The sequence below is a fragment of the Podarcis pityusensis genome (assembly GCF_964106645.2).
Source record: "Podarcis pityusensis genome assembly, chromosome: 10".
NCBI lineage: Eukaryota > Metazoa > Chordata > Lepidosauria > Squamata > Lacertidae > Podarcis > Podarcis pityusensis.
Genome location: NC_138035.1, coordinates 43,994,365 through 44,019,731, shown reverse-complemented (window position 1 = coordinate 44,019,731; position 25,367 = coordinate 43,994,365). Strand labels below are relative to the sequence as shown.

Genomic DNA, 25,367 nt, shown 5'->3' with positions numbered 1-25,367 from the left:
TCCCACTCCTGGCTAGCCCTGGGAACAGATTATAAGTACGGCAGTAATTATAACATGCCCCATAGTTTCCAGAATCATTCCCCAAAAACTAAGCAGTAGACTTATATGATTGGAGAGGAATCCCTGTTGAGAGCATGCAGAAGTTTCTGTCAGCGAAAAGACAAGGCAGTGAATTAACCTGTCAATCTGAAAACTAAATGCAGAGAGATACTGTGGAGTAGAAAAGGGGGAAACATGCAGTAACAGTGCCTAGGTTGAGAATCTGGCTACCACACAGAATGTACAATCATGTTTTTTATTTTACATGACTATAGCTTTTGTCAAAAGTAACTCACCAAAACAAGAAGTAAATAGCTTCACCATTGCTGTTGTTGTTTAGTCGTGTCCGACTCGTCGTGACCCCGTGGACCAGAGCATGCCAGGCATTCCTGTCTTCCACTGCCTCCCGCAGTTTGGTCAAACTCATGTTAGTAGCTTCGAGAACACTGTCCAACCATCTCGTCCTCTGTCGTCTCCTTCTCCTTGTTCCCTCCATCTTTTCCAACATCAGGGTCTTTTCCAGGGAGTCTTCTCTTCTCACGAGGTGGCCAAAGTATTGGAGCCTCAGCTTCACGATCTGTCCTTCCAGTGAGCACTCAGGGCTTATTTCCTTCACCATAGAAGTGTTCTATTCTGGATTATTGAGAAACCTGAGGATGGCAGCTTACTATCTAAACATAGCTTTCAATATGCTGGTTATAAAAGCTGGGAAAATATTCAGAATTCTAGGTCCCAGAATTACCCTTCTACACACCTGAGCAATGAAGCAGGTAGAATTTTTCCAGCCCCTGCTTCATCTCCTCTTTGCTGTATGTATCCCAATATTCCAAGTCAGTGCAATATCAAGATATTTGGCAACAGACTGGAATTTCTCCAAGCAATCTTCATAGCCATCCATTTCAGAGACCCCATTTCCAGATATGCTTTCTTATTTATTTATTTTTTAAAAAAATATTTAAGTATAAACAAGTTGAAACATGAACAGTGAAATTATAAACAGTGTTGAAAGATTTAAAAAAAAGCAGAGCATAATGTTGTCAGTGAAGCTTTCCAAACGAGAAGGAAGCCCACACTTTATTTATCAGTTGCTGCATATGTGAGCATTACAATTTGGAGCCAACTTCCGCTCCCAGCTACAGTAATGCAGATTATGACTGCATAGTGACTTTGAAGGTGTTCTCTGGGTTATTCCACCACAGCAGAATGTGCACGTATGTACATGCATTCACACGCAACCATCATCTGAAATGACAGCATGCATTGTCTATGTGATGTTTATGTCAGAACAATGCGGAAATGTTTAAATAAATGGCAGAGGGATGCTGTTTTCAATTAAAAAGAAGAAGCCAGAAGCTGACCTGTTTCCATGGAAACAAGAGGAGGACTAGACAGTGCTGCTCTAGAAGGGAGAATTGCAGATGCTGGGCGGGGGGGGGTGGCTGAAATATCTCTTATGTTACCTTTTTCACATATCTTTTTCACACAGTTACCATCAAAATATTAGGCTGACTGACTCCATTTTTCTTGCATTTCTAAACTTATTAAGCAACAGGTGTCAGCCAGTCCTCCAGCTGCCATCCTCTCACACTACTGCAGGATTGTTCCAAAAGGCAACTATTACAGTCCTCTCACAATGATTCATACCACCTTTGGAAAACGGATAAAACAGAATAGAAATGTCAGCAAAAGAGCTTTATTGCCATGCTTGATGTTTAATCAAAAACCTTTTCACTTCTCTTTCATGTAGCAAACTGTCCCTAAAGAGCCATTATTTTCAAATAGCGTGGCTGGAACTTGATAGCTTATGCTAATATATTGTTTTCTAAATAAGTAGAGCGGGCTTCTCTTACCATAGTGACAAAGTAGTTCTCCATATTTATTTACTGGAGGCAGTTTAGTAATAAGTTCCTGATAGAAGACATCTGTATCATCAATAGCTGAGGACACACTGAGCACAATGCACTCACACTGAGGGCTCTGCATCCCAGTAGCAAACATAGCCTGGTTTATTTCCATCCATGTGTGCAGACAGGTAAACATAGAGGTCACACAACAGGATGTTAGAGGGAAAGGGAGGTCTGTGTCTGCTGTCCGTTGCCTCATGCAGCTGGAGCATTTACAAGGCACAGAGAGAGATGGCCAGATGGGAATGCAAGAGGCACATATGTATCTCCTACTCAGCCTAACATCCTGTTGCACTTGTGAGCATAAGTAATGGTGGGAGGGGAACTGGGTCCTACTGAGTCCTATCAAGTACTCTGAGCATGGGCGCTGTACTCGTGGTTCAAGAAAGTGGATCGTGCTTCTTGTACAGGTGAAATAAAGTAACTAAATAGTAATATGCTGAGGGGTCTGCTTTTAAAAAAAACTTAAGAGGTAGGTGGGTGTTACCAATGCAACCAACTATGTTCTGGCCCGATGAAACCAGTAGTATTGTGCTTGCTGCCATAGGAGGAAGTGATTCTGAAAGTCCTGCTTTCAACAGCGGTTCTCTTTTACTTATTTCCATCTATAAAAGGCACACAGTCACATAGTATGGGTTCCCAGAGCCCGGGACTGCATGGAGGCAGGGGTGGGAGGGAAACAGACAGAGTACGCATGTGCATTCAACTGCCTAATGGTGTCAGTGTCACCCAGGAAATTACAACCGCAGTGATAGGCAAAGAAGAGTTGTTCCGTTGTCTGGAGAGAAACCATTTTCAACCAAGCCTAGCAACGGAAGCATCCAGCTGTATTGAGGCACCACTAGGTGTGTAAATTTTGTGTTCCTAACAATTTTTTGCCTGGGACAACCACCCCGTGCCCCCCACACACACACACACAATGTTACATCACTGTAGGCCCATAACCATCTTTAAAGGATGCCCCTAAAAAGCTACTGTAAGCCAAACACAGCACTGGGACTTCGTGCTGTCATTTTGCTGCTACTTTTATCTTCCTGTAGCAACTGCCCACAATTCACCAACATCCATTCAAACAGCTGATCCATTTGAGGTCCAGCTGCCTGCATATATTGCTCTTTGGAAACCTTATGAATTATAACAAAATGACTATTTTTGTTGTTGTTGTTATGCTTCCTACCCAGTAAACCTACAGGTGAGGAGGCAGTAACTGAAGCCATGTGAAAAACCAGCAATGATGAAGCGCTAAAAGACTTTAGACCCAGATAATTCTATCAGGTTATCCATGGACTAAAACAACACAGATTGTGTAACGCAGTATGCAGTTCTGAGTTTACTCTACTAACCTACTTTCTCATACTTCTAGACTTCTCATACTGCCAAGCACCATACTGACAGCTCTTTAGGACAACCATCTCAGGATAAGAACCTCCTTCTAAAGTACTTGAGCTTTTCTCCTGAAAATGTGTTAGTGAGAAAATTGCCATTGGGAGTGTGGCCCTGAGAAAGAAAGAGTAAGAAACGTTTCAGCCTGAAATTTTATTTACATCAATCCCACTATTGATGTATTTCACAGCTTACAATGCGGGCAATACCCAGTACAAAAGCAATACTCTCCAAATGTTGTTGGATTCCAGTTCTGACCAGGCTCAGCCAGCATGGCCAATGGTCACAGATTATGGGAGTTGTATTCCAACATCTGGAAAGCACCATAAGAAAAGCAGCGTTGCTATACATGTTTACTCAGAAATAAGTCACACTGTGTTCAACATGGTTTCCTTTCAGGTAAGAGGTACAAGACTTACCTAAATCTGGTTTATGGAATGGGACCTTAATGTGAAAAGTCCTTCACAATTGTTATTTCTAACAGTCCTCTGAATATTTTTAATACTCTGCTTTTTCCTTGCTTGGTGCTCCAGGTAACTATCAATAACATAGTAATGCAATACAAAAAGAAATGTGATAAATATCAGATAAATGCATCCTGTCTCTGCTCCAAGGGCCTCAGATACACTTTCTACTATTGCAACAACCCTCTGAGAAAGGTCAGGCAAAGAGACTGCAGCAAGGTCACCCACAGAATTTTGTGTCTGTGGAGATATTACAACCTTCATCTCAGCAGCCCAAATCCAATGCTACCCATTCCTTTATGCCACCACATCATTTTAAAGATGGAGAATAAGCTTTCCAATACACAGTTCAATGCAGTATAAACGGACAAACCCTGCATTTCAATATGAGGTACTATAAACTGAGTTAACATTCAAGCAAACAACCGTACAGGAGAATGAAGAGCATGATTTCAAAGATACATGCTGATCAAGTGAAGAACAAGTCAACATATATAGTATTGGTCTCAAGGGCTGCATGCATTCCTATTCTTCTTTGGCCATGATCACTGCTCACGTCATAAAATAACAACATATGTATTCCCCACTAGACAAAGATGTCTAAGCATCTTTCTTTAACAGAAATATGTTTGTTATACTCTATATATACACTACACTGTGTGATTATACTGGGTGATATTCAACTAAGTTTAATAAAAAAAAAAACCATGGCTAGGTTAGGTCCATTAATTTCTGTAGATCAACTCTTGAGTAAAACTTCATTGAGTACCACCCACTATAGCCTCCTTGTACATGTGGACAAGGAAATATAAAATATCATTTTCCTCCACCGAAGGAAGAGCAGCATAGATGGGAAAACATCCATTTTGAGTGAAAATTTTGAGTGGGAAAACAGCCTGAAGAGAAAGGGTTAAGCAGCTCTTCTTCTATCCCCTGCTGTTTGCCCACTAAAATGGGCTGCTTTCGGTTTAACAAATGTGTTTTTGAAAATTGGGAAATGTACTTTAGCCCTTATACAGACGAGGGAAGTTATGGACAATGGCCTCGTTCACAAAGCACGGTAAGCCAAGCTTACCGGGACAGCTTGAGGGACAAGCTATGTCCCTCAGACATCCCTGTTTCTGAGGGACAGTCTCCAGATTTACAAATCAGTCTCCTGACAAAATCCATCTATTTAGTAGGAAGTTGAAAAGTGTCCCCAGATTCATTGAAAAAAAATCTGGTAACCTTAGTACCGGGAAAGCATAAAGGTACTAGCTGCTGGAGAGTAGCTTGTAGCTGCTTGACTCCCTCCTGGTCCTTTTTGCTTCTTGATTACAGTGCATGGCTATTGAGGAAAAATTAACCACAAGTCCTCCTAGTTCAGATGACATGGTAAGACCAAGCTTGGGTTAACTCACTGTGGTGCAACAGTAAACGGGACCAAGGAGGAGGAAAGCAGCTGCAAGCTCATCTTCAGGAGCCCCCATGGTCCCATAGTCCCAATAAGCCATACTTTGCTTGACTGTGTCAGATGAACCAGGCCATTAAGCAGCGGAGCAGGTATCCTGTAAAAATTCCAGCTTTGTGCAGGTACCACTGTTTTTCACTACCTATCAGCCTCAGTTTCTTATCTACAAAACAGACAAATTAAGACACAGGAGCTGTAAAATAACTTTGCAGCTAAAAATGTAAAAAATGACACAAGCATTGAATAAAATTAATGAAAGCCTACTCGTATTGCAGAGAAGCTATGCAAATGTAACCTCATACATTTATTCTACATTCATTCAAACAAGGCCAGATCCAAAACAGATTTTTTTAGATGGACCCCAAAGAACCGACAGGTATCTATATATGCTTTGTCCCCAAGGCACACCCTGACAGCCTTAGTTTTGGGAACTGAGAGCACTGCTTCAGTATTTCCAGTCCTTGCTGTTCAGTGGTCTGGTGTGCTTCATTCTGCCTTGAGCTCAGTGGCGTAGCGTGGGGGGTGCAGGGGGGGCCGGGCGCACCGGGCGCAACATCTGGGGGGGGGCACGCTCGCACTCGCAGCTCTCTGCCCCTACCTGGCTCACTCACTCTCTCTCACTGCAGTGCTGGCTGTGCGAATCCGATTTGAGCCGCTGGGTCGCCGCCCACTGTGGAGGGGGTGGGTGCCAGGCGTGCGGTGCGGAGAGAGAGCGAGGGACTATCTGGGGGAGGGACAGTGCAGCGGCCGCCCAGCGCAGTGCTGAGCGCGGGAGAGAACCACACCAGACCAGACCAGGCAGCAGCAAGAAGAAGCTGGCAGCGGCGGCAGGTTAGGGGTTAGGGGGCGCAATTTACTTGCCTTGCCCCGGGTTAGGGGGCACAAATTACTTGCCTTGCCCCGGGTGCTGACAACCCACGCTACGCCGCTGCTTGAGCTCCACTGATCCACACAGCAGACAATGACCAAGCCAAGACCATTGTAGAAGAAGAAGAGTTTGGATTTGATATCCTGCTTTATCACTACCTGAAGGAGTCTCAAAGTGGCTAACAATCTCCTTTCCCTTCCTCCCCCACAACAAACACTCTGTGAGGTGAGTGGGGCTGAGAGACTTCAAAGAAGTGTGACTAGCCCAAGGTCACCCAGCAGCTGCATGTGGAGGAGCGGAGACGTGAACCCAGTTCACCAGATTACGAGTCTACCGCTCTTAACCACTACACCACACTGGCTCTCTGGTTGTAGGCAACCCTACTCTCTGTTCTGAAATCGGGAGTTGGTATCTGCTTTTTCAGGAGACTTTCCCCAAGCAAACCCTGTAAGCTAATGTGTCCTGCTTCATTGATATGGCTTGTTGAGTCACAGAAACACACGGCAACTTTAGACGTGCACATAGCATCCTGTTGCTTCCATACAGCTGCTCTTAAATGGTGTACTATCTTTAAGATGGGCATTTCAAGAGTGTGCTCATGCATAATAGAAAGAATCACACAATAGGGGGAGGCAGATTTAGCATTAAGCTGGCAATTATAGATATTCAACTGAGGTTAGTTTTTATGAGAAAGTTGGATAGAAACTCTATTCTGATTAAACTTTTCTCACAGGTGTATCAGAGCCATTCAGGAAACCATCTTATAGATGACAAATCTACAGATACGAACAGAAAACTGGGGAGAACTGACCCTCGTTTTCATGCCTCTCCCTTTGAGGCTGCTAAGGCCTGCTGGTGTTGGAGACAGTATGCTCTCAGTTTGTGTGGAAGACCTGCCTTCTAGGCTCCCTTCCTGCTTTGTCAGTTACTACAAGACATTCTTCCATCCAAGATCACCATAAAGCCCATTCAGCTGGTGAACCATGAGCAGGCCTTCCATGTGGAAGACTTGGGTTCACATCTCATGGTACTGACAGAGCCCCAGGGCCTTCAATAAGTAAAGGAGTGGGGGAAGATGTGACACACTCTATGGATAAAGCATTCATGCACCAGCCCTTTCCATATAGTGTTAACAGGGCAATTAATGCCATTCACCACTAGCATGCTAACACTCCACACTAATACGCCACTGCCCATGGCAAGTACATCTATTCATGTCCATTATTTTTCTCCATGGACCAATTCTCCCTCCCCCCCCCCATGAGGGAGTTCACCTAAAACACATGCTTGAGAAGGCCCCTTACCTGTGGCCTGTGACCCGCCTCATTTCAGCCCCCTTAATGCCACTGTGTGAAATGGGAACAATAAGGCATCTCACATGGTTAAGAGCACTGAGAAAGGTGGCAGTCTCACACACACCTGGGAACGTGTGAGAACCCAATGGGACCCACCTACACATAACTGCTCTTAAAAAAATAATAATGAAGAAGTTACAAGAATAAGAGTAGCAACAACAAGTATTTGATCCTATGCATGTTTACCCTGAAGGATGCTCTCCCCAGGTTACTGCTAGGAAGAGGAGCCAACTTCTAGGGGCCAAGGTCCCCATTAAACTATATGAGGGGATGGGGCACCCCAAAGTTGATGGACACTGCCATTCAAATGATGCAATTGCGCCCCATCATGTGATTGGTAATGCGGGGCGGGGCTTACCTGCCCCCCCCCCCAATATTTTAATCAAGTTGGCAACCCTGCTCCCAGGTCACTGGTTGCAGGTTGGGACTGCCTTGGTTTCTGTCACCCCGTTCCTCTCACAGCAGCCTCCTTAGAAGGGTTGGTGGGTGAGTTTTTTAAGGTGGGGCACCCTGGGGCAGAGAGGTTGGACCTTCCCCTCTCCTCCCCTCCCCCCACCTGACCCCCTGCCTCGGCCTCGCTCTCCTTACCCTGGCGGCGCGGGAAGAGTAGGGGTCCTCGAAGAGCGCCCACATGCGCGGCTGGAGCCTCTTCCAGCGGCCGCCCTTGCCGTCGAGCGGGGCTCCGAGGGCGGCGGCAGCGGCGGCGGCGGCGCCCACGTCGTCGATGCCCAGTCGCTTGGCGGCCAGCTCGTCGTCGTCGGGCTCGGCGGGCGGCTCCCCGGTGATGAGGTCGGGCGCCTCGAAGATGTCGAGCGCCTCCTCGGCGTCGCGGTGCTGCCGGTAGGTCATCCAGCAGCAGGGCTCCACGTCGGTCTCGTCGATGCCCCAGAAGGCCAGCTCCTCCTCGAAGAGCGGCCCGCACACGTCGGCGGGGCAGTGCAGCTTGCCGGTGCGGTAGTAGTTGAGCACGTAGGCGAAGACGCCCGGGTGCCGGTCGAAGAAGAACTCGCAGCACGTGGCGCCATTGCTGCGCGGGCTCCAGGCACTGCCGCCCGCGCCGTCCAGGGGGCCGCCGCCGCCGCCGCCGCCGCTGCCTCCACCCGGGTTGGGTCCCGGGTTGGGGGCGGGCAGGGGCGGCGGGGGAGCCGGCAGGGGCGGCGCTTGGTGCTCTTCCCCGCCGCCGGGGGACTCGCAGGCCAGCAGAGCCAGGCGGGTGCCCGGCAGCGTCTTGAGGGTGCTCCGGTAGGTCTCGTGCCTCGTGCCCCCGACGTTGAGGATCACCCTCTCGTGGTCCTCGAGCTTCCCCATCTCTGTGGCTCAGACATGACTGCGGGAGAGAAAAGGAGAAGAAGGAGGAGAGAGGCGCCCAGAGGCAACAGAGCCGGGTGGCTATTTTTAGGCCGCCTGGGGAAAGGAAGACGTCGATTGCCATGGGAGGGTGGGGGAGGGGCCACGGCCACCACCACGTGATAATTGCCCCCAAATATGAATGGGAGGTAGCAGGGAGGGGTAAGCAGCTTCCTAGAGATTGCACGTTACATGGAAGGGAAGGGTAGCTAGTTGCATCTTCAGGGGAAGGGGCGAAGCCCTTCGAGAAGAGACGTACAACCAGGTGTCGCGTACCAGTCCTGAGCCTACAGCCCCCTGCTGGTCTTGTCCAAGAGAGGGCGCTCTTCCCAACCTACACCGTTTCCTGCTGGAACCCAGAGCCAGGTCACCAGAGGGACTTCCCCATGTTGTTGTCTCCCTTTCCCTTGTCCCGCGTTTGCCTCCCCCACTCCCAATATCCGCCGTTCTCCTTAACAAAACCCAACCCCATGTCCCATCCCTTTTGGCCGCCCTAGACTCTGAACCCTCAAGTTTCCCGTCTAAGTTCCTCGCAAGCGGTGGCAAAGAACGCAGCTCAAGGGAAAAGTTGCTCCGCCAGCGACCCTGGAACCAACCTGGCGCTCCTTCCAGCTCTTCCCTGGGCACAATCCGGAGCAGCCCCCTTGCCCCACACTCCTTCTGCCTTCGCCTCTCCTGCTTTCAGATGGCTGCTCTTCCTCATCCTTCCATCTCCTCGCCCTCCCTCCGCTTGAGATGATCCGGACTCTGCCTCAAAGCTCCCCCTCCCTCCACACACACACACACAAACACCCCAATACAGCCAAGGCTCACACCGCTTCTTCTTGCTAGCAATCAGTAGTCACCTTCGTCAACCCTCCTCATCCCTCCTCTCTGAATTCTTTCGTTCAAGTTGTCTGGACAAACATGAGGAATTAAAACGAGGTGCCCTTTGTCCATCTTCTATCTATTAGGAGAGAAATCTACAGGAGACATCTGGGGTTGACTAGTGATAACCAAATACTCTTTGCACCCCCCCTTCCCAAATCCAGCAGCGGGCACACCCTATAGGATCTGTTGTCGTATAACCTTAGCAGCAGATTTCTACGTTCCTCATCCTCGCCAGATTATACGTGCAGGTTAATTTCAGGACCGAGAAGCAGATGTAATCAGAAATGCGCTGCTATGGTTATCCTCCCTCCCCATGCCATCCTTCCCCATACCTTGGTGACACGAGAGAAAGAGGCTGCTCTTCACATTGCAAACGCTCTTTCCTTCGCAGCTGCCTCCAGACTCGGTTGTGTTGGTGTCAAACGAAGAACTACTTGTTGTAGCCGGGAAGGGGGGGGCGCTCCTCCCATCTTCAGGTGGCCATGCCAGCGCCCTTGACTGCCAACCCCGAAAGCAAGGGAAGCAGCCCCCACCTGCTGCTAGGAAACCTCTCTTCAGTCATTGTGCCAGATCGAGGAGACGCTTCGCGGAGGAGAAAAAAGCATCACAAAAACATGGGGGGGGTAGGCGAGGGTGTCCTCGGCAGGGTGGGCTCAAAGCGTCTGAAGGAGTCGGCGCTGCTCCATCCAAGCGCCTCTCCACTCGCTCCAGCTCCAAGGTGAAAGGAGCGCTGCTGCCAAGGCTTCCCCTGCCTTTCAAGAGAGGCGAGGTGGGAGCTGTCCCTTCAGCACCATTCTCCAGCAATTACGTGGCAGGCGACCCCATTAGCCTTGTTTTCTCGGGTTGCGCGATTGCTTCGATCGCTGAAAGCAGACCAAACGCGACGCAAAAGCCATCTCTGAGGAATGCACCTCCGCTCCTTTCAAACGCTGATTTCACTTCGGGGGAAACAGAGCATCCGGTTGGGGAAGAGTTGTTTACCTGACAGGAGCAGTGAGGATGGCACCTAGCTACAGGTGAAAGTGACACGGAGTGGGCTTTAGAAGAAGAATTCTGGATGTAGGAAGTGCAATGGCAGTCAACAGCAAGGATGAGGGGAAAGACACAAGGATGTGGCTGAACGTTGTTGTTTCGTATCTATGGACCTCTGTTTCTAGTCCTGCCTCCTTACTCACTGCACTCACAGGAGCATTTTTAAGGTTTGCTGTGTGTGTCACTACTATATCCCATCTCCACAGAATGTTCCATGACAACCTCACCACAATCTCTGGGAGCTCAGCATGAACAGAATGGTTCCAAAATCTTTCTTTATAAAACAACAACAACACATTAAAAAGTATCTGGAACAGAAGGATATAGTGGCTAGCTCTGCTTCCCATTAGGTAGCCATTGTGTCACCATGATCCACGAAAAAAATGAATCTGTTCAAGGGTTATGAGACTGCTTTCAGATGTAATCATAAATACACTTGCACACACTCCATCCCACTGATCCTGTAGTCCTTTCCTTGGTGGTAGAAAAGCTCACCTAGATCATCTGACATCAGGAAGAGCCACTATCCAGAAAGCAGAGGACCAACCCCGCAATGCCTAATATGATGTTTTGCCCTAAGGGTCCAAGGAGGCTGAAGGACAACAAAGAGGTGTGATTTTTCATTCAGCGTAAAAATAGGTAGAGGTCACTTGATAATAACAGTCAGAATCAAGTAGGGAATCTGAAGTCCCTTCTCAGTGCAAGTAAGCCTGAAAATCTTTAAATCCACTGTTACAAATGCATACACAAGATTTCAAAAGCAAATGCAATTTTTCACTGGATTGCTCTACATACAATTGTAGGCAGACTACATCCCAAGAGAAGCAGCCACATATTCCTGACATCTATAAAGAATGCTAGCCCTCAACAAGACCTAAGACCATAACTGCATTGCAGGTTACAGCTTATCTGCATGTTTTTGTATTTCTGTGCATCTTCACTCCTCCCAATTTGCTAGTATTAGAAACACCTCCTGTGTTTCTGTGTAACAAAGTTTTAAGCTTTTGGAGTGCAACCAATCTGCTCCTAGAAATACATAGCTATAGTTTTATCTCTATGATCTTGCAGGTCCTTGTCTTTTAAAAATCTCCCTTATGAGAATTTCACAATTATGCTTATACACTATAATCACACTTAATGGTAAAGTATCTTTGTCTTGTTATGGCCAGGATAGGGAAGATGCTGATTGTTCACCAAGAAACAAAAGAAATCTCAGTGATCAGCTTGAACTATCCTTGAAGAGTTACCCAACAAAGAAGTACAACAAGACAAAACATAGGAAGCTCCATTGACAGATAACCCGGGGGGGGGGGGGGAATCAATGATGAAATGTCTGCCTACATTTCTTGTAGCAAGGAAACTGAAATATATTGTTGTTGTTGTTGGAGACTAGCAGCTCCTAAAAGTTTTTAGATGATGGTGAGCTGCTTCTACATGAAACTAATATTGACCAGGTTAATTCATACTCAGTCCATCTTCCTTTGCAGGACAATCTACATGCTAAGGAATGAATGCAGGCAAGAGAAGATAGTTTAGTAGAAAAGAAGTCAAAAGGCAATGTGTGCAAATACCATGGGCATGCCCTAAGATGTTACACAGCCTGAACTTCACATTATTTCTTGAGCTCTGTTTTGTACATTTGAGGGAGATCATCTGCTAGGGATAAAGTGTCAGCATGCAGAGGATCGAAAGGCCAGCTGGCTAGCCCCAGCCGGGTCGTTTCCTTCCAGCCGTCCCACTGCGAAGACCCATCGGCCTCTGCTCCGACATAAATCAGCGACCCAGGCTTCAAAGCCAGGGCACACTAAATCAGCAGAGCAAACTGCGCACACAGAATAGGCGTGAGGCTTGTGGAAGCATACTACAACTACAGATTTATTAATCATAAATCAGGACAAAAAAACATGTTGTCTCTCTGTCTTCTCGGCGAGAGAGGCAAAAGCAAAAGCAATAACACAGCGGAAGTTCCGCTAACGCCAGCAAAACAGTGCTGGAATGTAAACAGACATGTGACACGTAACAGTTCCATGTCTGCTCCTTAAGGTGGAATGGAAATTTCCCAACATAAAGAACCGCTCCCCCCCCCCCCATAGAACGCCATTGACACATTGCAAAAGTCAACCAGGGGGCTCAGTCAATGGTGGGCGAATTAAGATCCAAAAGCTGGCAGAGATTGTAGCATTACCTAGCTATTCCTCTGTGCCACTGTCTCTTTTCACTACCTCACATATACACATGGGGCATAAGAGGAATCAATTGCAATCTGGTAAGCAAGAACAGGCCTGCAGCACCCGCAGAGTTGGATGGTGGTTCAAGCTGTGCGTTATCAAGCCAATAGCCACAAGTTTCCCATTCCAGCGCTAGAACATCAAAGATTCAATAATACCTTGGATATTAGGTCTCCTTGTGATCAATGCTGGTAATTGTCCGTAAGAAGGGGCTGTCTTTCTCAATGCCTTCCAGTGTCTGTGCCACAGCTGCTGAATCCATTAAAAACTAACTGCAACATCTGAAGCATGGCACAAGGTATTATTTTGTACCATTGCTCAACTGGTGTGCTCATAGCAAAAAGAAAAGTTGCTTATCTAAAAGCTGTATTTGTTTTGTATCTTTGTGCACACAATAACATAGTGACCTTTAAATGGGTCACCATTCCCCTAATTAATTTCATTAGTGTCTACAGCTTTCTTTTTTTGGTTCCCGCTTCTGGGAGAAACTCTGGCTTTTTGTAGGCCTTTGACTTCATTATATCCCTCTTCTAGGGACATTTAAACATATTTTTGGTCCATTTGGCCTCATTCTTTCCTTCTCTTTTGTTGTGCTTTGCTTCTCTCCAAGCTAAGGGATCCACTTCTAATTTTAATTTAGACTAGTTTGAACAGCATTTGACTTCAGAGGTCATCTATGCCTATTATCAAGATCCTACACACATCCAACATAGTCAAGGAGTCAAAATGATTTAGATTTGCCGCCACCCCCTCCCAATCTTGCAGAGCTCTCTAAATCATCTAATCTGTTCTTTCCACTTTTGTTTTCTTAAGTGGCTTTAAGGACATTTATAACTTTTCCCTCTGACAACAATTTTAAGTTACTTAAGTATTAGAAGAATGGCAACATATATGCTTTTCTGCTAAAAGAAAAACAGAAAAATAATATTTCCCCTTGTTTTTAGAAGTATTTGCACATTTATTTTGTCCAAATTTGTTTCTGTGTAGTAGAATGCAATATAGATTGCATAAATATTATAACATCTCCTTAAACCAGTCCCAACTGAATTTCACATACAGTATAATAGCATCTTAAATTCATTTAACTTGTCTGATTTCAGACTTATATGGTTGAAGACTGACCAGTTGAAAACACACAAATTAAATGCATGGAAGGTGGAGAGCTTAAAAGCGCTTTGCCTTGCTTGGGGGACAAGGCCTGCTCAGTGAACCATCCAGAAAAGTAAGAATGTGTGCACAGGAGCTGTTCCAAGCAGGTGGTTCAAGTATACACATTTTTGTGTATATGTGCCATCCCTGGAATATACTCCCCATGCATGATGTGATCATACTTCATATTGCTCAGTGGAAACCAGTTTATAGTTGAGGTTTTGTTGAAGCAAACATTCTCAGCTTTAAACAAATCTCCTTTTGAAAGGAAATTTAAAAGAAAGATTCATCTTGAATCAGCAGAAAGTAACTGTCTTGAAGAGATACCTTCCTAGAAGACAACAAACAATTCCTTGCAAGCTCTCTTAAATATGTAACACTTTAATGAAAAGATTTTTGACATGATGTGAAACCAATGATACTGGCAACTGCAAACAAACAGAAAAAAAGGAGAAACACGACCAATGAGTGACATGAGAAGGAAGCATAGTCTGAGGGAAGTCCAAAGGGGCAGATAGAGAGACCTAGAGGGCCACATTCAGCCCCTAGACCTGAGGTTCTCCACTTCCATATTAAACCAATTTGTATTTTTGAAAGAGTATAAAAATGTTTGAGGGGAACAGGATTTTTTATTTTATTTTTTGCACTGGGCTAAACAGAAAAAAGCTATTCTCAAGGAAACATGAAACCAACTTATTTACTAGTGCAAATAGCTTTAATCATCTCAGAGATATAGTGATCCATATAAGCAGCCAGGGAGGAGATTGCAACTGCAGGAACATGCTGAGCTAGGAAGCCATAGCTTGGTGTGGTGTCTGAACCTGGGTTTATGGTTTAGCTCTGTCCAGGCTAACCACAAGTTGTAGACCAATAACAAACCTTGGTAACAGCTTGTGGTGAGACTCTGGAGAGTTAACCTCGAGTCTTGTGTTTGAATGACACACTAAGCAAAGGATAGGGAACACGTGGTATCCAGATGGTACTGGTCTGTAACTCCCATCATCTCTGACCTTGGCTATGCTGGCTGGGGCTGATGGGATCGTAGTCCAACACATCTGGAGGATTACAGGTTCCCCACCCCTGCACTAAGCCAAGCCAGGCTTCGCTGAGCATAGCAAAGATGCAAAACAACTAGAGAGATGCAAATCAGCTGCAAGCAGCTCTCCGGGATATCACACCCCCATGTTAGCATGATATGTTAAAGGGCCAAAGAGAATAGAAAGTATAAAACAGGTTAAACCACAGACCTTTTGAGAAGGTTGTTAGAAATTTCTTCCTGCCTCTCATTTGTATGAGTTTCAAGTGGATTGAACTGGGCTTTCATTCTCGCCCACAAGTAAGAGCACCTACTGATGCAGTGAGCAAGATACTGGTGTGTTGAAACAGCTAAGTGATGCTGCTAGTGTGGATCCCTGTGTGGCAGTGAAAGCTTCTCTCTCTTTTCAAGAATCATGGGGCAGGGAAAGGGATCAGCAAGTCCTGGAAGTAACTGCTGCTGGAAAGCAACCCTGTTGCTTTCTTCTAGATTCCAAGTCAGGCAGAGGGATACCATAATAAACATATTTCTTTTAAGAGGCTAATTTGTAAATCAACCACAGTGGATGCCATTCTCAAAGTTGCAGCCACATATGTGGAGGCAGGAAAAACTTTCTTATTCCTATTTCAGAATTTACAAAAGATCACAGTAGAAGTGATATGCTTACTTGTAGATCAGATGCTTTCCACCTTCATTTGGGTTGCGTTTTCCCCTCCCCCATGTAACTTTTGCAGAGAAAACTGCTTCTGTTTGGATGGAGCTGTCTACTGCCATGGAAACAGAACAATCTTCTGCAAAGGACCAATGCTGAGATTTCTCTGCCTATTTTCCGGCAGCATTTCCCACTAAAGTGTCTAGGAAGAGCTTCAGTGGCTTCCTGTTATAGCTTGTAAATTGAATGTGTTGCTTCCCTACATAGAAAGGGCTAATGGTCAAGTACTATTATTGTTTCTATCTATATAGTAAAAAAATGAGAATGTCACTGTGCAGCCTCCATTCAGGAGTCATAGTGCCACATCATATTCCTGGATTTGTACATGAAACCAGTTCCTCAAACCAATATTTGCTTCCTGGATCAAATTGTATGATGTATAGTAAGACTACTTCAAGTCAAGTATGCTTTAAATCAGGCATAGGCAAACTCGGCCCTCTGGATGTTTTGGGACTACAACTCCCATCATCCCTAGCTAAGAGGACCAGTGGTCAGGGATGATGGGAGTTGTAGTCCCAAAACATCTGGAGGGCTGAGTTTGTCTATGCCTGCTTTAAATGCTTCTGGTCTTCTTCCTCGTTGCTTTGTAGCTTTGAAGCACAGAAGCTCAATAGTTTGGGCTCTCACTTCTGCTGTCTGTTGTTTCTCTTTTCAATCTACAAAGATAAATGACACTCTAAAATAACTAACACAGGGTGACATTGAGCCATAATAAATATAGGGACCAGCCATTCTAGCAGAGTAGACCCAAAGGCACATGAAGCCACTATGCTGTAGTAGATTATATAACTGTTCTTAGGTTATGGAATAATTTGCATATTTCTGACTTAGTGTGCTAATTAAAAAGAAGCCAATAGTTTGTCCCTGTAGCAATTCTAAACCTTTTAACTCCAAGATTCATTTGTAAACCTTGATTAACCAGCCAAATAGCTTTAGTGCAGAAGACATCTGGCTTGGTAGCCCTTTAATGCTTTCCTTTAATCCTATTTAGAGTACCTTTAATTTATACTATGAAAACTAAGTATTATATTTTGTCTCCATCGTAAGGTTATGCTACAACTGTCCATATCCTTGTTTCTTTGTGACTGAATGTCATCCTAAGAGACTGAAAAGTCTAAAGCTTATGCAGAATGGTCATGCTTTGCAGATTAATTAGAGCACCAGTTCAGGAGCATGTTGCAGGATCTGAATTAGCTTCTGATAAGTTTCCAGCTGGAATTCAAAGTGGTGGTTTTATAGCTTTCTCAGTTGTAAATGACATGGGATTAGTCAGATGGAAAGCCACCTCAATCTTATTTTCCTATCTGGGTGCAGCTGCAGTAGGGGATGGATTTGCAGTTGATACAAACTGAAGGGGGCTGTTTTGTGTCACAAGGATTTTTCCTCCTGAAAGAAGATTCATTAGTTTCCTTTTAAGACAACAGCAAATATATGTTAAGACAGGCTTTACAACACAATCACATGTTCCTCCCCCCCTCTGCCGTCTCTAGAATTGTATAGGTTGAAAGCTTTCAGGCCATTCCAAAATGTTATTTTTAAAAGAGTGAAATTGGAGCACGGGCTTGACATTCCAGCACCTTAAATCCTCTTATCCTTAGAACACTACGTAAAATCAGCCGTTTAAGCTTCAAGTTTCCAAATCTCAGGTACTTTTTTCTGGTTTCTGAAACACTGTGGGAAGGGGTAGGGATTAATTGAACCCCAGTGCGGGCATGTTTACTGGATTCACATATACCACATGCAGTTGTCTCTAGTGCTCCTATGTAAACATGGTCACAAAACAAAAATAATTCAGTAGCAAAAACCTTTGTATCAGCTTGATTACAGGATTTAATTTGTGTCAAGGAAAATAGCAGGATCTCGGAATTAGATTGAGCTCTAAAGAGTATTAAGGATTCACTTAATAAAGTTTGAAACAGAATAAAATATCGCTGCCTCAGCCAATTAAGTACAGCTATTTAACTCATACTTTACTACAATGGAATCTTCTCCTCACATCACAATGGATATTTGTTGAAAAGTGACTAAGCTGTGCCATGTGATGGGGTCCTTCAGATAGTCCTTATCCCTCTCTGTACCGTTCCACACCCTATGGGTCACAAGGCAAGAAAATTAGCACATGTCTTCACCATTTTCACTGGAATTAAACCAAACATGGATTGGCAGCTGCCATCACCCACTGATTTCTGAGTAGCAAGACCCTCCAATATTGCTGGGAGGAAAGAAAACATTTGAATAGAAAACAGAGTCACAGAATCATAGAATCTTAAGAGTTGGAAGGGACCACAAAAGTCATCTAGTCCAATCCCCTGCAATGCAGGAATCTCAACGAAAGCATCCATGACAGATGGCCATTCAACCTCTGCTTAAGAATCTCTAAGGAAGGACAGTCCACAACCTCGGTTCCACTGTCAAACAGCTCTTACTGTCAGAAGGTTCTTCCTGATGTTTAGTCGGAATCTCATTTCTTGCAACTTGAATCCATTGCTTTGAGCCACACTCCCCAGAGCAGGAGAAAACAGGCTTGCTCCATCTTCTATGTGCCAGCCCTTTAGATATTTGAAGGTGGCTATCATAGCTCCTCTCATCAGTCTCCTCTTTTCCAGCTAAATATACCCAGCTCTCTCAACCGTTCCTTATAAGGCTTGGTTTCCAGACCCTTTATCATCTTGGTTGCTCTCCTCTGTAAAATGCTGGAGGGGCTGCACTTCAGTTGGAACACATTTCCACATGTGGTGGGACTGTAAGGAACCAGAGGATTTATGGAACATAACTTTCTTGGAAATTTTATCACTGCAGCTGGGGTAATCATAGCCAGGACCTGGAAAGAGCTATCAGGAGGCACATTAGAGGCATGGTACCACCACGTGTGGCATATAGTGTTTAGGAAAATATTTCCCAGATCTCCCGAATTGAATATCCTGCTTTCATTTTAGTTTTAATGGTTTTTAACTGTTTTAACTGTTATGCTGTTTTAATAAGCTTCCGTATTTTATATTTTAATTATGGATATTTTAATGTAGTTGTATTTTAATTACAGGTAACTGTATTCTTGGTTTTATTCTTGTTATTTTGTTCTTGGATTTTATTTGTTTGTGAACCGCCTTGATATTTGTTCTTGAAATGAAAGGTGGGATAACATAATAAAACAGGCCAACACTTGCATGCATAGTAAAAATCCATAGTTTAATGCTATAGTTTAATATATAATAGTTTAATGCTACATAATTAAAAATGAAATTTGGTTATGAAAAGTCTCTAACATTAAATTGCATATTTCACATAACAAGCTTACCAAGGTTTTTTACTGAATAAAAATAATAAATCTCTTCAGCATCAATATAATCTGTATTTCAAAGGCACAATTTAAAGACATAATATTAGTGGGATGATTAAAAAATATGTGCGCATTAAGATCAAATAAGCTGTTCTCTACCTTTTTAGTAAAAGCAAACCAACGCCCAACCAAAATAATGGCAGATCATAACAATGGAATATATGAAAACCATATACCCATCAACCAAGGCATTTATATATATATCTCAAAGTGGTATACAACTCAGTTAAAACATAACAGATGAGACCATATAAAATTACAACCATTTCGAGTAATCACAATAAAACAAATCTTCAGCAGGTGTTGTCATGTGCTGTCAATGTAGCAACCACTACCACAATCAGGAATGCACATGGGTGAAGAAGTAAAATATACAATGAGTTCTAGAAATAGCTAAGAAATCAATGTGTTTTCAAAACATCATTTTATAAAAGTACAATGCTTCAATTAGAACTCACTTTTCAGATAAAATTTGCAGTTAACAAGAAATGTAGCTGCTGCTATAAGATGCATGTCAGTCTTACCATGGGCAACTTCTAAAATGTTGTAAGAGCACATCTGCATATAACTTTCCATGCTATTGGGTTTGTACTTAAAGAAAAACATAGGAAACACCTGGGAAAACCACTGAAAGAGTTGTTGATACATTTTGTAGTGCGATCTGTCAGAAACTGGTAGGGAATTGCAATAGTATCAGCCTTTCTGGTAATAAGCCTTTTAAAAGCAGTCATTATATAGTGGTTGCATACAATCACTTAAAAAAATTAACTATATTGATCAAACCTGTAACTTCCTCTCTCATATCTCCTTTTACTCAGTTCCAATTTAACAAAACACACAGTTTCCTTATCTAGGATGTAGTCTTAATAATAGTTTTCAGAGGCAGGAAAATATTCTGAATTTGTACCAAAACACAGCTTTCATATTAAGAATATTCAGAGTGTAAAAGTGTAAAGTTCAAAAGAGATGAACAAACAACATTCTTAAAAATTACTGAAATACCTTCAGACTATTCAGGCTAATTTGAAACACTTTCATGCAAGACGTTAACATGTTTCAAATTCTGGTAGTGCTTTCCACCTAGACGTTTACACTAAATACCCCAGGGGTTCCTTAATGTGTTAACAAAATCTTCATCATCCAAAATTCCAATACTTAATCCTTCATAATAGTCCTCAAACTCACAGAATGACACTTCATTAGCATTGCTGCAGGCATCCTCCAGAGTTTCCAGAAATGAAGATCTAATTTCTTCTTCTGTTGCATCACCTGTTAAAATATTGCTTATTATTAAAGACATTAGCAGGGATGCCAAGAGAGCAAAAAAAAAATAAACAAAATCAAAATCCATGTGTCATTGTTATTAAAAGTACGATAAGAATTTAACATAAAGGGATTTCTTAAGTGAAAATTGCAGGAGGCAAACCAAGGCAGGAGAAGGTCAAAGGGAATTTTATCTCAGATTTTTTAGTCTTTCATTATCCCAATCTATAGATATGAATGAGGAAATTAAACAAAGCAATCTTGTTCTATAGTATGGATTTGAAGAATTCTTGATAAATATACACAGAATAGTGGCTTGGAAGTTACCAGCCTTCATTGCTATGTCCATGATATAACCATTTTTCAAACCCATTTTACACCATATTGTTTCTAAATTAAATAAACCAAGAAAGTAAGAAAGAATCACTAGCCTGTTTTCAATATCACAATGATTATAATCAATACTCGTATTCATATTTCAGACAATATTTTCAAGTTCAATTATTACAAATTAAACCTTAGTTGCTGTTAAAAGCACTGGAGCAGCATAGTCCATTTTTTGAGTCAGTTGGTAACTTTATTATCAAAATGTAAGGCAAGCCATTCATATAAGATGTGAATTGTTGACAAGAAGATACTAGCTCCCCTCTTTCCCACATTCCCAAAGTGTGACTAAAATGGGTCAGAAAGCAATGTGCAAGGCATCTACTCCTTTCAATCACTATCAACCCAAAGCAAAAAGCTTTGAGCCCTTCTCCCTGAGTTGTTACATCAGTATTGAGGGGGCTGGGAATTCGATCACAGAGTTTCTGTATACTTTGTGAGTCTTCTTCATACCTTTTCAGACTATACGATGGACACAGTATTGACCACTCACCTTGGGATAAATGAGCACATGTTAATTTTTTGTCACGTGTTCAGCAGAGTTCATTACAGCTTATTGTGGTACCAAAAGGTTGTAATGGTATCTGTTCAAAGATATGTACGTGGAAATCTGGTACTTAATCAAAACAAGTATTCCCCCCCCCCCCCCATGGACAAACTTAGGAATCCACAAATAGCCTTTGTGACCAGTCATTAATTGTTGTAACCTCAGTCCCTCCCATCCTGTGGCACATCTTAGAAGTCCTAAGGGAGCACCAGCCTCTTATTCCAGTTAGGCCAAGAGAATGCAGTTGTGGCAAAAAAAACAACAACCACCTTTTGCCATTTACACCAAAACAGGGCGCACAATATGAGTGACTCGCCCTGCCTTCCCCACAAGTTCAGAGAGGTCAGAATAGACATCGTCCTTTCACTTTGTGTTGTTGGGCCAGTCAGAAGAAGTGGGATAGATAATACGATGTTGATAACCAGACAAATCAACAATTACTTTCTTGTACATTAATTACCTGCTACGACTTGAGGATGTTTTATAGCACAATAACATTTCTTGATATCTGTCATAGGAACACTGCCAGTTTTGTTATAATCCAGCTTCATATAAGCCTGAAACAAAGACAACGGTCAGAAAAGAGCAAGGAAGAGAAACACAAATTATGCTCACATACACCTGGCATCTTGAATGATAAGAATTAATTGGTTGGTCTGACCTTAAAAAGACAGAATGTGCATTTAAAAAAAACAAAACCATAAGTAAATAAATCATCTTAGTTATGAACCTACACCCCCATGTTGGGTTTGGAGAAAGATAAAAAATGGAATAGTAAAGTAAATAGCTGGGTGTGCTTAACTACACACACTTCACTGGAAGCAAGCATTTAATTTATTTATTTATTTATTGAAGTATTTATATACCACTTTTTAAAAAATATATTGAAGTGGCATACAATTTAAAACTGTAACTTTTGTAACTGGTATCAGGAAAGCAGGCTGTTTAATGACTTTTACGTCAAAATATAAATTGTCTCCAATATTATTCCTACTCAAAGACTAAGCCCACTGAAATTAATAGACCTGACTAACTTAAGTACATCAATTTCATACTGTGAGTGTAACTTACATGGATCCAAGTCAGGTACCGTATTTTTCGTCCTATAGGGCGCACCTCTTTTTTGGGGGGGGGAAATGAATAAAAAAAAATTATTCCCCCCCCCGCCGCAGCTGCCGCCCCAAGCCTTGTGCACACCTGCCCGAAGCACGGGGCACCCTCCGGAGGGCTCCCTGTGCTTCGGGCGACAGGCTGCCGCCCCAAGCCTCGCGCACCCAGCGGGACCTCCCGCCGGGCGTGCAAGGCTTGCAGACACTCGCCCAAAGCACGGGGAGCCCTCCGGAGGGCTCCCCGTGCTTCGGGCGACAGGCTGCCGCCCCAAGCCTCGCGCGCTCGGCGGGACCTCCTGCCGGGCGCGCAAGGCTTGCGGACACTCGCCTGAAGCACGGGGAGCCCTCCGGAGGGCTCCCTGTGCTTCGGGCGACAGGCTGCCGCCCCAAGCCTCGCGCGCTCAGCGGGACCTCCTGCTGGGCGTGCAAGGCTTGCGGACACTCGCCGGGGCTGCAGGCTGCTGCCCGCAAGCCTTGTGAGTCCGCGGGAACTCCCACCGGGCTTGCAAGGCTTGCGGATAGCTTCCTGAAGCCTGGAGAGCGAGAGGGGTCGGTGCGCACCGATGCCTCTCCCTCTCCAGCCTTCAGCGAAAGCCTGCATTCGCCCCATAGGACGCACACACATTTCCTCTTCATTTTTGGAGGGGGAAAAGTGCGTCCTATGGGGTGAAAAATACGGTATTTCATGCCCACAAGTCTGTTTAGGGTGAAGGGTTTTGTTTTGTTTTTTAGATTTTTTTTTTATTTTTTTTTGGTCAACACTGCCAATTCATTAACACTTTTTTCTGCCTGATGCATAAAGCATTTTCTCACTGACTCACTCATTTTCTCACCAACTGACAAATTTTATTCAAATGACCTAGAAATAAAATTCCTCTCTCTTTCTGCACATCCGTTGCCAAAGGAAGAAAAAAAAGATTGGTACTGTTCAAAACAGGAGTTATATTTTCACAAAGTGAAATGCCTAACGGGTTCAAGGACCATAGGATTAAATACCCGGAATGATACCTTTATTCTAGCATGCAAAACAGACCTGCAGGTGAAAGACTATTTTGCAGTGCATGCCTTTAATTTGTTTTGATATTTGCAGTGCATTATTGTGGCACGCATAACCAATTTCTGGCCTTAAGGAGTCACATTTTGTGGGGTTATGCATGCAAAAAGTGCAAAAGAGAGGAAGAGGGACTGAAAGAGAGAAAAGACAGAGAAACAAATTACAAACTGAAATGCTTATAATAAATATTAAGAAGGGTGGTATAGAAACACTTTAAGTAAATGAAATCATGATTAGTTTTTTAATAATGACACAATCTGGAAATATTTATCAGAAAACTGATACAGTATTCCTCTTTTACAGATGGTAAGAAACAAATTTTAGAAACTTGTCCAGTCTCAATCACCATCCCTGCCCCCAAAAGGAGTACAGAATCAAATCATATGAGTAAAATTTGTATCAACACTTGCAGAATTCTGGTTGCAGTTTCAAAGGTATTGATTTGTTGTTCCAGAAAAGTCAACAGGGCAAGTCAATTATTATAAAGGCAACAAGAACTGTTAAATGACAAACCAGAGGAAGCAAGCTTTTCTTCAAAACATATAGTGATTAATGATCTTAAAGTATATATATTGAATACTAGATAGCATTTAACAATAAAGTATTAAGCAGATCAGTACTTCTTAGTTATCTGTATTTAAACTTGTTGTTTAGTCGTTTAGTCGTGTCCGACTCTTCGTGACCCCATGGACCAGAGCACGCCAGGCACTCCTGTCTTCCACTGCCTCCCGGAGTCTTTTCCAGGGAGTCTTCTCTTCTCATGAGGTGGCCAAAGTATTGGAGCCTCAGCTTCAGGATCTGTCCTTCCAGTGAGCACTCAGGGCTGATTTCCTTCAGGATGGATTGGTTTGATCTTTTTGCAGTCCATGGGACTCTCAAGAGTCTCCTCCAGCACCACAATTCAAAAGCATCAATTCTTCGGCGATCAGCCTTCTTTATGGTCCAGCTCTCACTTCCATACATAACTACTGGGAAAACCATAGCTTTAACTATACAGACCTTTGTTGCAAGGTGATGTCTCTGCTTTTTAGCTGTCTAGGTTTGTCATCGATTTTCTCCCAAGAAGCAGGCGTCTTTTAATTTCATGACTGCTGTCACCATCTGCAGTGATCATGGAGCCCAAGAAGGTAAAATCTCTCACTACTTCAATTTCTTCCCCTTCTATTTGCCAGGAGGTGATGGGACCAGTGGCCATGATCTTAGTTTTTTTGATGTTGAGCTTCAGACCATATTTTGCACTCTCCTTTTTCACTATCATTAAGAGATTCTTTAATTCCTCCTCACTTTCTGCCATCAAAGTTGTGTCATCTGCATATCTGAGGTTGTTGATATTTCTTCCAGCCATCTTAATTCCGGCTTGGGATTCATCCAGTCCAGCCTTTCGCATGATGAATTCTGCATATAAGTTAAATAAGCAGGGGGACAATATACAGCCTTGTCGTACTCCTTTCCCAATTTTGAACCAATCAGTTGTTCCATATCCAGTTCTAACTGTAGCTTCTTGTCCCACATAGAGATTTCTCAGGAGACAGATGAGGTGATCAGGCACTCCCATTTCTTTAAGAACTTGCCATAGTTTGCTGTGGTCGACACAGTCAAAGGCTTTTGCATAGTCAATGAAGCAGAAGTAGATGTCTTTATGGAACTCTCTAGCTTTTTCCATAATCCAGCACATGTTTGCAATTTGGTCTCTGGTTCCTCTGCCTCTTCTAAATCCAGCTTGAACTTCTGGGAGTTCTCGGTCCACATACTGCTTAAACCTGCCTTGTAGAATTTTAAGCATAACCTTGCTAGCGTGTGAAATGAGTGCAATTGTGCGGTAGTTGGAGCATTCTT

General features: G+C 43.6%; 2 protein-coding genes across 11 annotated transcripts in view; both read right to left on the bottom strand.

Moving 5' to 3' along the window:
- The window catches only part of KCNC2 (potassium voltage-gated channel subfamily C member 2), a 94,649-nt gene extending 83,458 nt beyond the window's left edge, over positions 1-11,191 (bottom strand). For 3 of the 9 annotated variants that reach the window (XM_080971171.1, XM_080971173.1, XM_080971172.1), the window contains exons 1-2: positions 10,013-11,180; positions 8,052-8,790 (exon numbers count right to left, since the gene is read on the bottom strand). In XM_080971171.1, coding sequence (XP_080827297.1) covers positions 8,052-8,771 — 720 coding nt within the window. In that variant the 5' untranslated portion in view covers positions 8,772-8,790; positions 10,013-11,180. Of the gene's footprint in view, positions 1-8,051; positions 8,791-9,406; positions 9,977-10,012 lie in introns of those variants that run through there. The other 6 variants (XM_080971169.1, XM_080971176.1, XM_080971174.1 and 3 more) reach the window with 5 other exon arrangements.
- A 7,813-nt stretch (positions 11,192-19,004) lies between these two features.
- CAPS2 (calcyphosine 2) overlaps positions 19,005-25,367 on the bottom strand; it is a 31,559-nt gene continuing 25,196 nt past the window's right edge. For both annotated transcript variants that reach the window (XM_080971180.1, XM_080971179.1), the window contains exons 18-19: positions 21,829-21,925; positions 19,005-20,443 (exon numbers count right to left, since the gene is read on the bottom strand). In XM_080971180.1, coding sequence (XP_080827306.1) covers positions 20,268-20,443; positions 21,829-21,925 — 273 coding nt within the window. In that variant the 3' untranslated portion in view covers positions 19,005-20,267. The remainder of the gene's footprint in view (positions 20,444-21,828; positions 21,926-25,367) is intronic.